The 13716-nt window shown below is 49.8% G+C and overlaps 1 protein-coding gene across 1 annotated transcript in view; it reads left to right on the top strand.

Annotated features, from left to right (window-relative positions):
• PLCB2 (phospholipase C beta 2) overlaps nucleotides 1–13716 on the top strand; it is a 1211696-nt gene that overhangs the window by 1011672 nt on the left and 186308 nt on the right. The window contains exon 26 of the mRNA XM_069637528.1: nucleotides 8188–8353. Coding sequence (XP_069493629.1) covers nucleotides 8188–8353 — 166 coding nt within the window. The remainder of the gene's footprint in view (nucleotides 1–8187; nucleotides 8354–13716) is intronic.

The raw sequence follows: 13716 nt of genomic DNA, 5'->3' as shown, positions 1-13716 counted from the left end.
TAGCCGTGGAACATTGTGCAATGTTTTCAGCCCTGCCCCCTCCAGCTCCCCCAGTGCTGGCCCCTGCTGTAGCCGTGGAACATTGTGCAATTTTTTCAGCCCTGCCCCCTCCACCTCCCCCAGTGCTGGCCCCTGCTGTAGCCGTGGAACATTGTGCAATGTTTTCAGCCCTGCCTCCTCCACCTCCCCCAGTGTTGTCCCCTGCTGTAGCTGTGGAACATTGTGCAATGTTTTCAGCCCTGCCTCCTCCACCTCCCCCAGTGCTGGCCCCTGCTGTAGCCGTGGAACATTGTGCAATCTTTTCAGCCCTGTCTCCTCCACCTTCCCCAGTGCTGGCCCCTGCTGTAGCCGTGGAACATTGTGCAATGTTTTCAGCCCTGCCTCCTCCACCTCCCCCAGTGTTGTCCCCTGCTGTAGCCGTGGAACATTGTGCAATGTTTTCAGCCCTGCCTCCTCCACCTCCCCCAGTGCTGGCCCCTGCTGTAGCCGTGGAACATTGTGCAATGTTTTCAGCCCTGCCTCCTCCACCTCCCCCAGTGTTGTCCCCTGCTGTAGCTGTGGAACATTGTGCAATGTTTTCAGCCCTGCCTCCTCCACCTCCCCCAGTGCTGGCCCCTGCTGTAGCCGTGGAACATTGTGCAATGTTTTCAGCCCTGCCCCCTCCAGCTCCCCCAGTGCTGGCCCCTGCTGTAGCCGTGGAACATTGTGCAATGTTTTCAGCCCTGCCCCCTCCACCTCCCCCAGTGCTGGCCCCTGCTGTAGCCGTGGAACATTGTGCAATGTTTTCAGCCCTGCCTCCTCCACCTCCCCCAGTGTTGTCCCCTGCTGTAGCTGTGGAACATTGTGCAATGTTTTCAGCCCTGCCTCCTCCACCTCCCCCAGTGCTGGCCCCTGCTGTAGCCGTGGAACATTGTGCAATCTTTTCAGCCCTGTCTCCTCCACCTTCCCCAGTGCTGGCCCCTGCTGTAGCCGTGGAACATTGTGCAATGTTTTCAGCCCTGCCTCCTCCACCTCCCCCAGTGTTGTCCCCTGCTGTATATGTGGAACATTGTGCAATGTTTTCTGCCCTGCCTCCTCCATCTCCCCCAGTGTTGTCCCCTACTGCAGCAGTGAAACATTGTGCAATGTTTTCAGCCCTGCCTCCTCCACCTCCCCCAGTGTTGTCCCCTGCTGTAGCCGTGGAACATTGTGCAATGTTTTCAGCCCTGCCTCCTCCACCTCCCCCAGTGTTGTCCCCTGCTGTAGCTGTGGAACATTGTGCAATGTTTTCAGCCCTGCCTCCTCCACCTCCCCCAGTGCTGGCCCCTGCTGTAGCCGTGGAACATTGTGCAATGTTTTCAGCCCTGCCCCCTCCAGCTCCCCCAGTGCTGGCCCCTGCTGTAGCCATGGAACATTGTGCAATGTTTTCAGCCCTGCCGCCTCCTCACTCAGCTCCTCTACCTGTGGCAGTGGCAAACACTATGTCAGCCATGCAATCCTCTCCCCTCTATTAGATCCTCCCCAATGGATGCCCCAACTCAATCAACATCTGCTCCAGCTGTGGGCTCCAGACACCTCGCAATCAATATCCTTACCCCAAGAGAAGTTAATCTCCTCCTACTCCTCCAAATCACTGCCAAGTTTCATTATTTTAATTCTCTTCTTCTTAGGCAGGCCTAACGCACAGTAACTACCAAGACACATGAGTGACTAGGATAAACAAATGGATCCACACTGAAAGGACGATGATTAAAGGAGGAAGGGTTCACAAATGGGAACTTTGTTTGGTTTAACTAACAAATGGGAATTCAAGAGTTAATTATAATGTTATTGTATATTTGGGGGGCGGTATAAAGGCAAGGTAAGGATAACAGATGGAACAAGTGACACAGCTTACTGTTACAAACTCAGGGATTAGAAATGCAAAAGGAAAGGAACAAAAACAAAAACAAAAAAAAAAGGAAAGGGTATTTTCCTTGCTTTCCTAAGGTTTTTGGGGTGTAACAAAGGGGAAACAGACAGGAGAAAGGACAGGGAAAACTTGTTGGAGTGAGCGGAAGTGGTTGTAAAAAGGAAAGATGACAAAGGGGGGGGGGGCTAGTAGATAGACAAATTGATAAGGTGAAAACCAAACACACAATGAAGTATAATACTCTGTCAACAAAGAACGCCAAACTCCCCAAAAATCTTACAACTAATATAAAACACAAGCTGCTCTGTAAACACCCTCTATCACAGCTTAACAAAACCCAGAAAGAGGAAGTGAAAAGGATATAGGGCTTCCGAACCTCCCAGAGCAGACATCTTGCTGGGTGATTCGGTGACTCTGCTTGGCTGCTGAACATAACAACCGGACACACTGGTGTGACCGGTACCATTATTGGCTGCTAGAGGGAGCTGCGGAATCTCACTATTCTGAATTGTGACTATCAAGGTGCGTGTATGGTTCAAGCTACAAGCATGGCTTGGCAGATGTTCGACCGGCTTTACTAACTGGGCCGGCAAATCAAGGATTCAAAGATCAACTGCTGTTGTGTGAAATATAGTGGACACAGATCTTTTGTCAGGCTTTGTCTGTCTGCACATATTAAGCTATTTCAGATAACGTTTGCGTGGTTAATCTCCTTTTATAGTTAAAGTGGCAGCAGCTTCCAACCTGAGCTATAATCTCTGGACAGTCGGCAAGCAGCATGTTCTGGATACTAGTCCTGATCGACAATATTCTGGTAAAAAGACACCGCACATTATTGGGATACAGACCTGTGCTAATACGTCTACACAAACTGCCAGCAGCACATGAACAGGATCAAGGGATATTCTCTCTGGAAGACATGACAGCGAATGAATCAGCTCAGAATAAATATCACTGGGCAGTATGGCCGCAGTACATGAATCAGCTCAGAATAAATATCACTGGGCAGCATGGCCGCAGTGCATGAATCAGCTCAGAATAAATATCACTGGGCAGTATGGCCACAGCGCATGTATCGGCTTGGAATAAATATCACTGGGCAGTATGGCAGCAGCGCATGAATCGGCTCTGAATAAATATCACTGGGCAGTATAGCAGCATCAGCTGAATCGGCACAGAATAAATATCACTGGGCAGTATAGCAGCAGCGCATGAATCGGCTCGGAATAAATATCACTGGGCAGTATGGCAGCAGCGCATGAATCAGCTCTGAATAAATATCACTGGGCAGTATGGCAGCAGCGCATGAATCGGCTCTGAATAAATATCACTGGGCATTATGGCAGCAGCGCATGAATTCGGCTCATAATAAATATCACTATGCAGTATGGAAACAGTGTATGAATCGGCTCTGAATAAATATCACTGGGCAGTATGGGAGCAGCGCATAAATCGGCTCAAAATAAATATCACTGGGCATTATGGCAGCAGCACATGAATCGGCTCAGAATAAATATCACTGGGCAGTATGGCCGCAGTGCATGAATCAGCTCAGAATAAATATCACTGGGCAGTATAGCAGCAGCGTATGAATCGGCTCAGAATAAATATCACTGGGCAGTATGGCAGCAGCGGATGAATCGGCTCTGAATAAATATCACTGGGCAGTATGGCAGCAGCGCATGAATCGGCTCTGAATAAATATCACTGGGCATTATGGCAGCAGCGCATGAATCGGCTCATAATAAATATCACTATGCAGTATGGAAGCAGTGTATGAATCGGCTCTGAATAAATATCACTGGGCAGTATGGCAGCAGCGCATAAATCGGCTCAAAATAAATATCACTGGGCATTATGGCAGCAGCACATGAATCGGCTCAGAATAAATATCACTGGGCAGTATGGCCGCAGTGCATGAATCAGCTCAGAATAAATATCACTGGGCATTATGGCAGCATCAGCTGAATCGGCACAGAATAAATATCACTGGGCAGTATAGCAGCAGCGCATGAATCGGCTCAGAATAAATATCACTGGGCAGTATGGCAGCAGCGCATGAATCGGCTCTGAATAAATATCACTGGGCATTATGGCAGCAGCGCATGAATCGGCTCATAATAAATATCACTAGGCAGTATGGAGGCAGTGTATGAATCGGCTCTGAATAAATATCACTGGGCAGTATGGCAGCAGCGCATAAATCGGCTCAAAATAAATATCACTGGGCATTATGGCAGCAGCACATGAATCGGCTCAGAATAAATATTGCTGGCAGTATGGCAGCAGCGCATAAATCGGCTCCGAATAAATATCAGTGGGCAGTATGGCAGTAGTGCATGAATCAGCTCAGAATAAATATCACCGGGCGGTATAATTTATTTATTTATTGTTTGCTTAGGCGCTTATACAGCAAGTAAAATACTGTTTCAAAGCGCCCACAGGGCAAAGGGAGGGAACAAGGGAGTAAAACACAATTGCAAAACACAATATTTAAGAGCAGTGGGGGAAAAAAAAGAAAAAGGACAAACCTGCTATGCCTTGTGAGTATTCAGAACGTGCAAGTGCAGAAAGGAAGAGGGCAGAGGGGGTAGGTGCTGGGGAGTCTGAGCTCATGGGTGAGCCACAGATGAAGTGCTAGGATTGGTGAGAGCTACACGGCCTAGAGCTGCATTGGGTGTAAGTGTGAGTCTCCAGGGCGGAGAGTGTGCCAAGGCAAGTGCCGAGGATGGCAACAGCGCATGAATCAGCTGAGAAAAAACAAATATCACTGGGCAGTATAGCAGCAGCGCTTGAATCGGCTCAGAATAAATATCACAGGGCAGTATGGCAGCAGTGCATATATCGGCTCAGAATAAATATCACTGGGCAGTATGGCAGCAGTGCATAAATCAGTTCAGAATAAATATCACTGGGCAGTATGGCAGCAGTGCATAAATCGGTTCAGAATAAATATCACTGGGCAGTATGGCAGCAGTGCATACATCGGCTCAGAATAAATATCAATGGGCAGTATGGCAGCAGTGCATAAATCGGTTCAGAATAAATATCACTGGGCAGTATGGCAGCAGTGCATAAATCGGTTCAGGATAAATATCACTGGCTGGAATGGCAGCAGCGCATAAATCGGCTCAGAATAAATATCACTGGCTGGTATGGCAGCAGCGCATGAATCGGCTCAGAATAAATATCACTGGCCAGTATGGCAGCAGCACATGAATCGGCTCAGAATAAATATCAGTGGCTGGTATGGCAGCAGCGCATGAATCGGCTCAGAATAAATATCACTGGGCAGTATGGCAGCAATGCATAAATCGGTTCAGAATAAATGTCACTGGGCAGTATGGCAGCAGTGCATAAATCGGCTCAGAATAAATATCACTGGCTGGTATGGCAGCAGCGCATAAATCGGCTCAGAATAAATATCACTGGCTGGTATGGCAGCAGCGCATGAATCGGCTCAGAATAAATATCACTGGCCAGTATGGCAGCAGCACATGAATCGGCTCAGAATAAATATCAGTGGCTGGTATGGCAGCAGCGCATGAATCGGCTCAGAATAAATATCACTGGGCAGTATGGCAGCAGCGCATGAATCGGCTCAGAATAAATATCACTTGGCAGTATGGTAGCAGCGCATGAATCGGCTCAGAATAAATATCACTGGGCAGTATGGCAGCAGCGCATGAATCGGCTCAGAATAAATATCACTGGGCAGTATGGCAGCAGCGCATGAATCGGCTCAGAATAAATATCACTGGCCAGTATGGCAGCAGCACTTGAATCGGCTCAGAATAAATATCACTGGCTGGTATGGCAGCAGCGCATGAATCGGCTCAGAACAAATATCACTGGGCATTATGGCAGCAGCGCATGAATCGGCTCAGAATAAATATCACTTGGCAGTATGGTAGCAGCGCATGAATTGGCTCAGAATAAATATCACCGGACAGTATGCAGCAGCGCATGAATCGGCTCAGAATAGAGATCACTGGACAGTATGCAGCATCACATGAATCGGCTCAGAATAGATATCACTGGACAGTATGGCAGCAGCGCATGAATTGGTATCTGCCAATCTGACTACATCCGTTTCACAGGGTTTGGTGAAAGGACATTTCATTGCATTTTTTGTGGTATTTTTAGTGGGGGTTGCAAGGTTATCGAGCAGTTTCAAATAGATTTTGAGAGTGGTGAAGGTAGGGTGTGGTGGACCGCAGGAGCATGGTATGGGGAGCTTGCCCCCAATGAAAGTGCTGCAAAAAGAAGTGGTGAATTGGCGCCTGCAACCAGATGTACCAGATCACATGAATCTGCTCCAGAATAAGTATCTGAATGAACTTGTTGCATATGTATTTTCTCTGGCAGGAAATAGCATAATCTGAATGGATGTTAGAGCTAAGATATCTGGGGGAAATGCCAGCAGCGTGTTGACAGGTTCCAGGGAAAAGGTTTCTTAACCCAGAGCAGATATTGGCACCATGCAAGTGTTAATGTCGCGTGCCCAAAGGTAACAGAGAATGCCCATGTGTTTCTAGGTGGTGCTGCTCCTGCAGAAACAGGTTTTAATTTCACAATGAATGGCTTAGACATCATGAAATGGGTGTACGCCACTTAGTGAAAACCCGAATGTGTATGTTTTCCCCAGAAGATGTCATTCAATGGATGTGGAGTAATTTTGAGATGCTTTAAGTATGTGCATTTAGGTGCATCAAAGAACTTCCACGTTAGGACCCTTTAAATAGAAGTGTGATCCTGTACATCTGGTCAGCATAGGGATGAGTCAAGCCTAATCACGCATAACCAGGGTCGTAACATAAACTCAAGTGGGCCTCCTTCAAAATGTGGTGAGCGGGCCTAGGATTCTCACTACACATGCCTTGGACCAATCGGGGGCCCCCTTAGTATCGTGGAGCCCTCTGCTCCACTGTGGGTGCAGGAGGCCTGTTATGATCCTGGACACATGTTCCCTACGAGGGTCTGCCCCACAATGGTCTCCAGATGTTAGATGAGTAGACATTTTTCTTGCTCAGGTCCATCCTGGGGTCCTTTGATGGAGGCCTGATCGACTGAGGTAGGTGACAGACAGTGGACTGACAGCCCCGAGGATATTCTTAGCAATACCTTCCCGCTTTGAGTATATTCCTGTCTAAACTGGACAGGTCATAGCCAGGAAGAGGCTGAATACATGCGCTGGTCGGTTTAGCTACTAGCAACGTTGACCCCAAAACCTAGTTTTGAACCGACCAATGGAGCTTACTTACAGCAGAGTGTTGGGTCCACTTCCAAAAGCCTGGTCTGAGCAACTAAATGATTAAGGACAGTGCATTTTTAGACCTCCTGGAGGAATTGCTTGTGAAGAATTGCCCTCTACAACGGTCCCTTTGTTGAGGTTTCTCATGGTGTTCATTGACAGGCAACAGTGAGTAGTGCATTGCCTCATCAACCTTTACATTCTGTTTACATTATTTTATGTAATGTAATGTTGTGGTGTTTTAGGATTGACTTTTTTGATTTAGACAAATATTTATTGTGAATAAAATATAGGAGCTATTCATAACACCAAAGTGTGTGCTTGAGTCTCTGTGCCAGGTGTAAAGAGAAGCCATCCTCTCATGACGAAGGGACCAGGGCAGTCTTTCCGGGGTCACTCAGTGTACATTACCAGTGGGGAATACTTTAATCTATGTGATAATTGCGCCGCCTGTAACTGCGCCGACGAAAATGTCAACGCCAATTGTGGCGTGGCGCGGTGACCAAATAGATCACTTTACCCACCTCCCCCATAGCGCATACCCTTACCCGACCACCACACCCCACTTACCTTCACGGCGGCACTCTTCTGTGTGTACTGACTACCCGCTATCCCTGCAGCGTCAGTTCCGCGCAGGGTGTATTTTGTTACTTTCTTGTTCCCCGCTTACCACAATGGACACCCCGCAACCCCTGACTCCCATCACTGCCCCAAAGGAGAGCGGGGACACCCCCACAACTTCCGCTTGGGAGTCGGAATTTTGTGCACCCCCAAAGTCGCAGTGACTGCGGGGGCGCACAAATGAGGGCGCCATAATGGTACCTTTCCGAATAAACTCCCCTCAAAGGAACTCAAGAGCGGCCCTTAATGATGTGTCTCATATTCACCTATGCGTCGCAGCGTGCATGCACGAGGGCACTCAAGCCACTTTACAAAGGTTACAAGTATGTTTCCTTTTTTTATTTTTTATTTATTTGGTTTAATTGAATCAATCAATGTTTACAAAAAAAAAAGGAACATCACGTATGTTTCCTTTCTGCAGCTTACCTGATGATGACCTTTGTACAGAGGTGTATATGGGAGAGCCGAAAGAGACCGCCGACCCCACAGTCCTGGAGATAATGGAGAGGATGGAAGTTGAGCTGGTTCGATTTGGAGAGGAGCAGTATGAAGGGATTCTGAAAAAGAGAGAGCAGCATAATGCCGAGGTATGGACCGCGCCAGTACTCACTGTCACTTGAAGAATATATACATAGCGTTATTAAGGCCACTCATATAATCACAACCCTATTAGGCATTACCCAGTCAGGGACCGGGAAGACTTCCTTTCGGATCTGTGGAACTCACCTCCCTGCTTCACACATCGGCACCGCCTTCTCTCACCCAAAACTTTGTGATGGCCTTAGGCCTCCTTCAGCACAAGCACCCATTAAGCAAATGAATCGCTCAGGAACCCGGGTCAGACTGGTGGAAGAAATAGCCATTGGCAGCAGAAAATAGGTTATATGTGATTTTCCGACCACAATTTCAGAGTGGTAAATTTAATTGTGGAAAAAATAATGAAAAACATCGAATTATTATTATTATTTTTATTTGAGGGTATCCGCCCCAAGCCCCCTGTTTTTTACCCTTATAACGCCACCCAAACCCCAACCCGACCCATTTTAACCTCTTTACCCAACTACCCTTTATTTATTTAATTAATGTGTGCAGTGTTTTTCGGTATTATGGTCCACTCTGGAATGTACCACTCTGTAATGCTTTAGAATGAAGCCCACATCCGATACCATAACTTTGCATCAAGCTGTTTCCTTGGAGCATCATTTTTGAGGAAATATTTTGGAAAGTATGCACCTTAAGCACATTGAGCCAGTGAAATAGTTTAAACTACTATCTGCACAATGCACTAAGTCCTTAAAGTGGCCCACATTGGCCCCAAAAAGGGCTCTCACTGGCCACCATTGCCCTATGGGCCAGTCTGAGCCTGCGTGGAACCGCATTGAAATGTCACTTGTGATCTTACTCTGTTGGAGTGACCTGAACTACTTCAAAACACCCAAATCTGTAGGTAATTCTTCTCCATGGGCCCTACTAAATATGCAGCAGCCTGGTCAGGCTTACTTGAGGACCAGGTTGCTCCTTGTTCCTGGTCATGCTACAAGACCTACAAGTATATGTTTAAAAACGCAACGCCTCTGCCAACAACCATAGACACAAATGGGCCCTAGAAAAAATGCTATATAGCATCCAACAACTGATTCCTATTGAACAGCTGTGGACATGTTTCTAGCTTGGGCTCCTATTCCACTCTCACCCTGTTGATGGTAGCCAATTAATAGATGTTGGACATTTTTATATTTCTACCTTTGTCTGGACATAATTTCTTTTCTTAAGACTGTATTACAATGTGCTTGATATTTAAAGAACGGATTCACTTCTAATGGGGAGAAGGTAAGAGGGGGTTAAGCCATGGGCTCAGCCAGAGCTTCGAGGGGAGCTGTGAGTCTTTGTTTACCTTGGTGGCTGTAAGATGCTAGATCAAGATTGCTTCGCTTGCACATCTGGCGAACCCCATTGTCCATCTTCTTATCCCTTTTTTACACGCCAAGGGCCCTTCTAAAGTAACACATTATAAAGGTCTTCATCCATCCAAAATATTAGTGCACGTACCTGGTCTGTGCACCTGCCCTGGTTGGCTCACGTGACCAGAAGTCTTAAGTCAGCCATCTTCCACTTCTGTGATCCTTATCTGATCAAAGAGCATGCTACTTCTTCTCCGTACCGAAAGACAAGATTAAAGGTAGTTCTCTGGGTGTATGCGCCTGCTCAAGTGCAGTCAAATACTCTCTAATGGAGATTGTTCGGCCATTCATAGTAAGTCATTCTCATCATCCTGACTTGAAATTCTTGATTTCACAGTGTTCTTAACCTTTCCTAGTTCCACCCCCTGAAGGTCTGCTGAATCCTACTTTGAGATTATGATCCATTCCCTACCTTCCCATATAGACCATTCCATTTGGCGTCTTCCATTGGGACAATCGTTTCCTTTAGTATTATTATAATAGAATAATGCTCTCTTTTAAAATCTTCATACAGAGACAAATTTAAATCTGTATAGCTATAGAAAGTGTGAACCAGACACTCTTTATGCTCCAATCAGCTGAATCAGTGTTTACTGATGTAATCCCAAGTCTTTCCTCCACACATTAACCTACGCACGCTGCCCTGCACACATTACCCTGTGCACGCTGACCTGCACATATTGCCCTATGCACGCCACCCTGCACACATTGCCCTATGCACGCCACCCTGCACACATTGCCCTATACACGCCGCCCTGCACACATTACCCTACGCACGCCGCCCTGCACATATTGCCCTATGCATGCCGCCCTGCACACATTACCCTATGCACGCTGCCCTGTACACATTGCCCTACGCACGCCGCCCTACACACATTATCCTACGCACGCCGCCCTGCACACATTACCCTACGCAAGCCGCCCTGCACATATTGCCCTACGCACGCCGCCCTGCACACATTACCCTACGCACGCCGCCCTGCACACATTACCCTATGCACGCTGCCCTGCATACATTACTGTACGCACGCCGCCCTGCACACATTACTCTATGCACGCCGCCCTGCATACATTACCCTAGGCACGCCGCCCTGCAAACATTACCCTATGCACGCTGCCCTGCAATATTGCCCTACGCATGCCACCATGCACACATTACCCTATGCACGCTGCCCTGCAAACATTGCCCTATGCACGCCACCCTGCACACATTACCCTATGCACGCTGCCCTGCATACATTACCGTATGCACGCCGCCCTGCACACATTGCACTACGCATGCCGGCTTCGCACACATTACCCTACGCACACCGCCCTGCACACTTTGCCCTACACACGCCACCCTGCACACATTGCCCTATGCACGCCGCCCTGCACACAATGCCCTACGCACACCGCCCTGCACACATTACCCTATGCATGCCGCCCTGCATATATTACCGTACGTACGCTGCCCTGCATACATTGCCCTACGCACGCCGCCCTGCAAACATTACCCTATGCAAGCTGCCCTGCAATATTGCCCTACGCACGCCACCCTGCACACATTACCCTATGCACGCTGCCCTGCAGACATTGCCCTATGCACGCCACCCTGCACACATTACCCTATGCACGCTGCCCTGCATGCATTACCGTACGCACGCCGCCCTGCACACATTGCACTACGCATGCCGGCTTCGCCCACATTACCCTACGCACACCGCCCTGCACACTTTGCCCTACACACGCCGCACTGCACTCACTGCCCTATGCACGCCACCCTGCACACATTGCCCTATGCACGCCGCCCTGCACACAATGCCCTACGCACACTGCCCTGCACACATTACCCTATGCATGCCGCCCTGCATATATTACCGTATGCACGCTGCCCTGCATACATTGCCCTACGCACGCCAACCTGCACACATTACCCTACGCACGCTGCCCTGCGCACATTGCCCTACACACGCCGCCCTGCACACATTTCCCTACGAACGCCACCCTGCACACATTGCCCTACATACGCTGACCTGCACACATTGCCCTATGCACGTCGACCTGCACACATTACACTACGCACGCCGCCCTGCACACATTGCCCTGCTCACATTGCGCTATGCACACTGCCCTGCACACATTGCCCTACGCACATGGCCCTGCACACATTGCCCTATGCACGCTGCCCTGCACACATTGCCCTACGCATGCCACCCTGCACACATTACCCTATGCACGCCGCCCTGCATACATTACCGTACGCATGTCACCCTGCACACATTGCCCTACGCACGCCGACCTGCACACATTACCCTACGCATTCCGCCCCTCACACATTGCCCTACACACACCACCCTGCACACATTTCCCTATGCACGCCACCCTGCACACATTACCGTACGCATGGCGTCCTGCACACATGGCCCTACGTACGCCAACCTGCACACATTGCCCTACGCACGCCGACCTGCATACATTACCCTACGCACATCACCCTGCACACATTGCCCTACACACCCCGCCCTGCACACATTGCGCTATGCACGCTGCCCTGCACACATTGCCCTACGCACGCCACCCTGCACATATTACCCTATGCATGCTGCCCTGCATACATTACCGTGCGCATGCCACCCTGCACACATTGCACTACCCATGCCGGCTTCGCACACATTACCCTACGCACACCGCCCTGCACACTTTGCCCTACACACGCCGCCCTGCACACATTGGCCTATGCATGCTGCCCTGCACACATTGCCCTATGCACGCTGCCCTGCACACAATGCCCTACGCACACCGCCCTGCACACATTACCCTATGCACGCCGCCCTGCATATATTACCATACGCATGCTGCCCTGCATACATTGCCCTACGCACGCCGACCTGCACACATTACCCTATGCACGCTGCCCTGCATACATTACCGTACGCACGCCGCCCTGCATACATTACCCTACACACGCCGCCCTGCACATATTGCCCTATGCCCGCCGCCCTGCACACATTACTCTATGCACGCCGCCCTGCATACATTACCCTACGCACGCCGCCCTGCAAACATTATCCTACGCACGCCGCCCTTCACATATTGCCCTACGCACGCCACCCTGCACACATTACCCTATGCACGCTGCCCTGCAAACTTTGCCCTACGCACGCCACCCTGCACACATTACCCTATGCACGCTGCCCTGCATACATTACCGTTCGCACACCGCCCTGCACACATTGCACTACGCATGCCGGCTTCGCACACATTACCCTACGCACACCGCCCTGCACACTTTGCCCTACACACGCCGCCCTGCACACATTGCCCTATGCACGCCACCCTGCACACATTGCCCTATGCACGCCGCCCTGGACACAATGCCCTACGCACACCGCCCTGCACACATTACCCTATGCATGCCACCCTGCGCACATTGCCCTACACACGCCGCCCTGCACACATTTCCCTATGCACGCCACCCTGCACGCATTACCCTACATACGCTGACCTGCACACATTACCCTACGCATGCCACCCTGCGCACATTGCCCTACACACGCCGCCCTGCACACATTTCCCTATGCACACCACCCTGCACGCATTTCCCTACGTACGCTAACCTGCACACATTGCCCTATGCACGCCGACCTGCACACATTACACTACGCACGCCGCCCTGCACACATTGCCCTGCTCACATTGCGCTATGCACACTGCCCTGCACACATTGCCCTACGCACACGGCACTGCACACATTGCCCCATGCATGCTGCCCTGCACTAATTGCCCTACGCATGCCACCCTGCACACATTACCCTATGCACGCCGCCCTGCATACATTACCATACGCATGTCACCCTGCACACATTGCCCTACGCACGCTGACCTGCACACATTACCCTACGCATGCCGCCCTGCACACATTGCCCTACACACACCACCCTGCACACATTTCCCTATGCACGCCACCCTGCACACATTACCGTACGCATGCCGTCCTGCACAATTGG

Source organism: Ambystoma mexicanum, chromosome 14 (genome assembly GCF_040938575.1).
Source record: "Ambystoma mexicanum isolate Mex_15411 chromosome 14, UKY_AmexF1_1, whole genome shotgun sequence".
In the NCBI taxonomy this organism is placed as follows: Eukaryota; Metazoa; Chordata; class Amphibia; order Caudata; family Ambystomatidae; genus Ambystoma; species Ambystoma mexicanum.
Note: the sequence above shows the minus strand (reverse complement) of the source record. Positions and strands in the feature narration are given on the sequence as shown.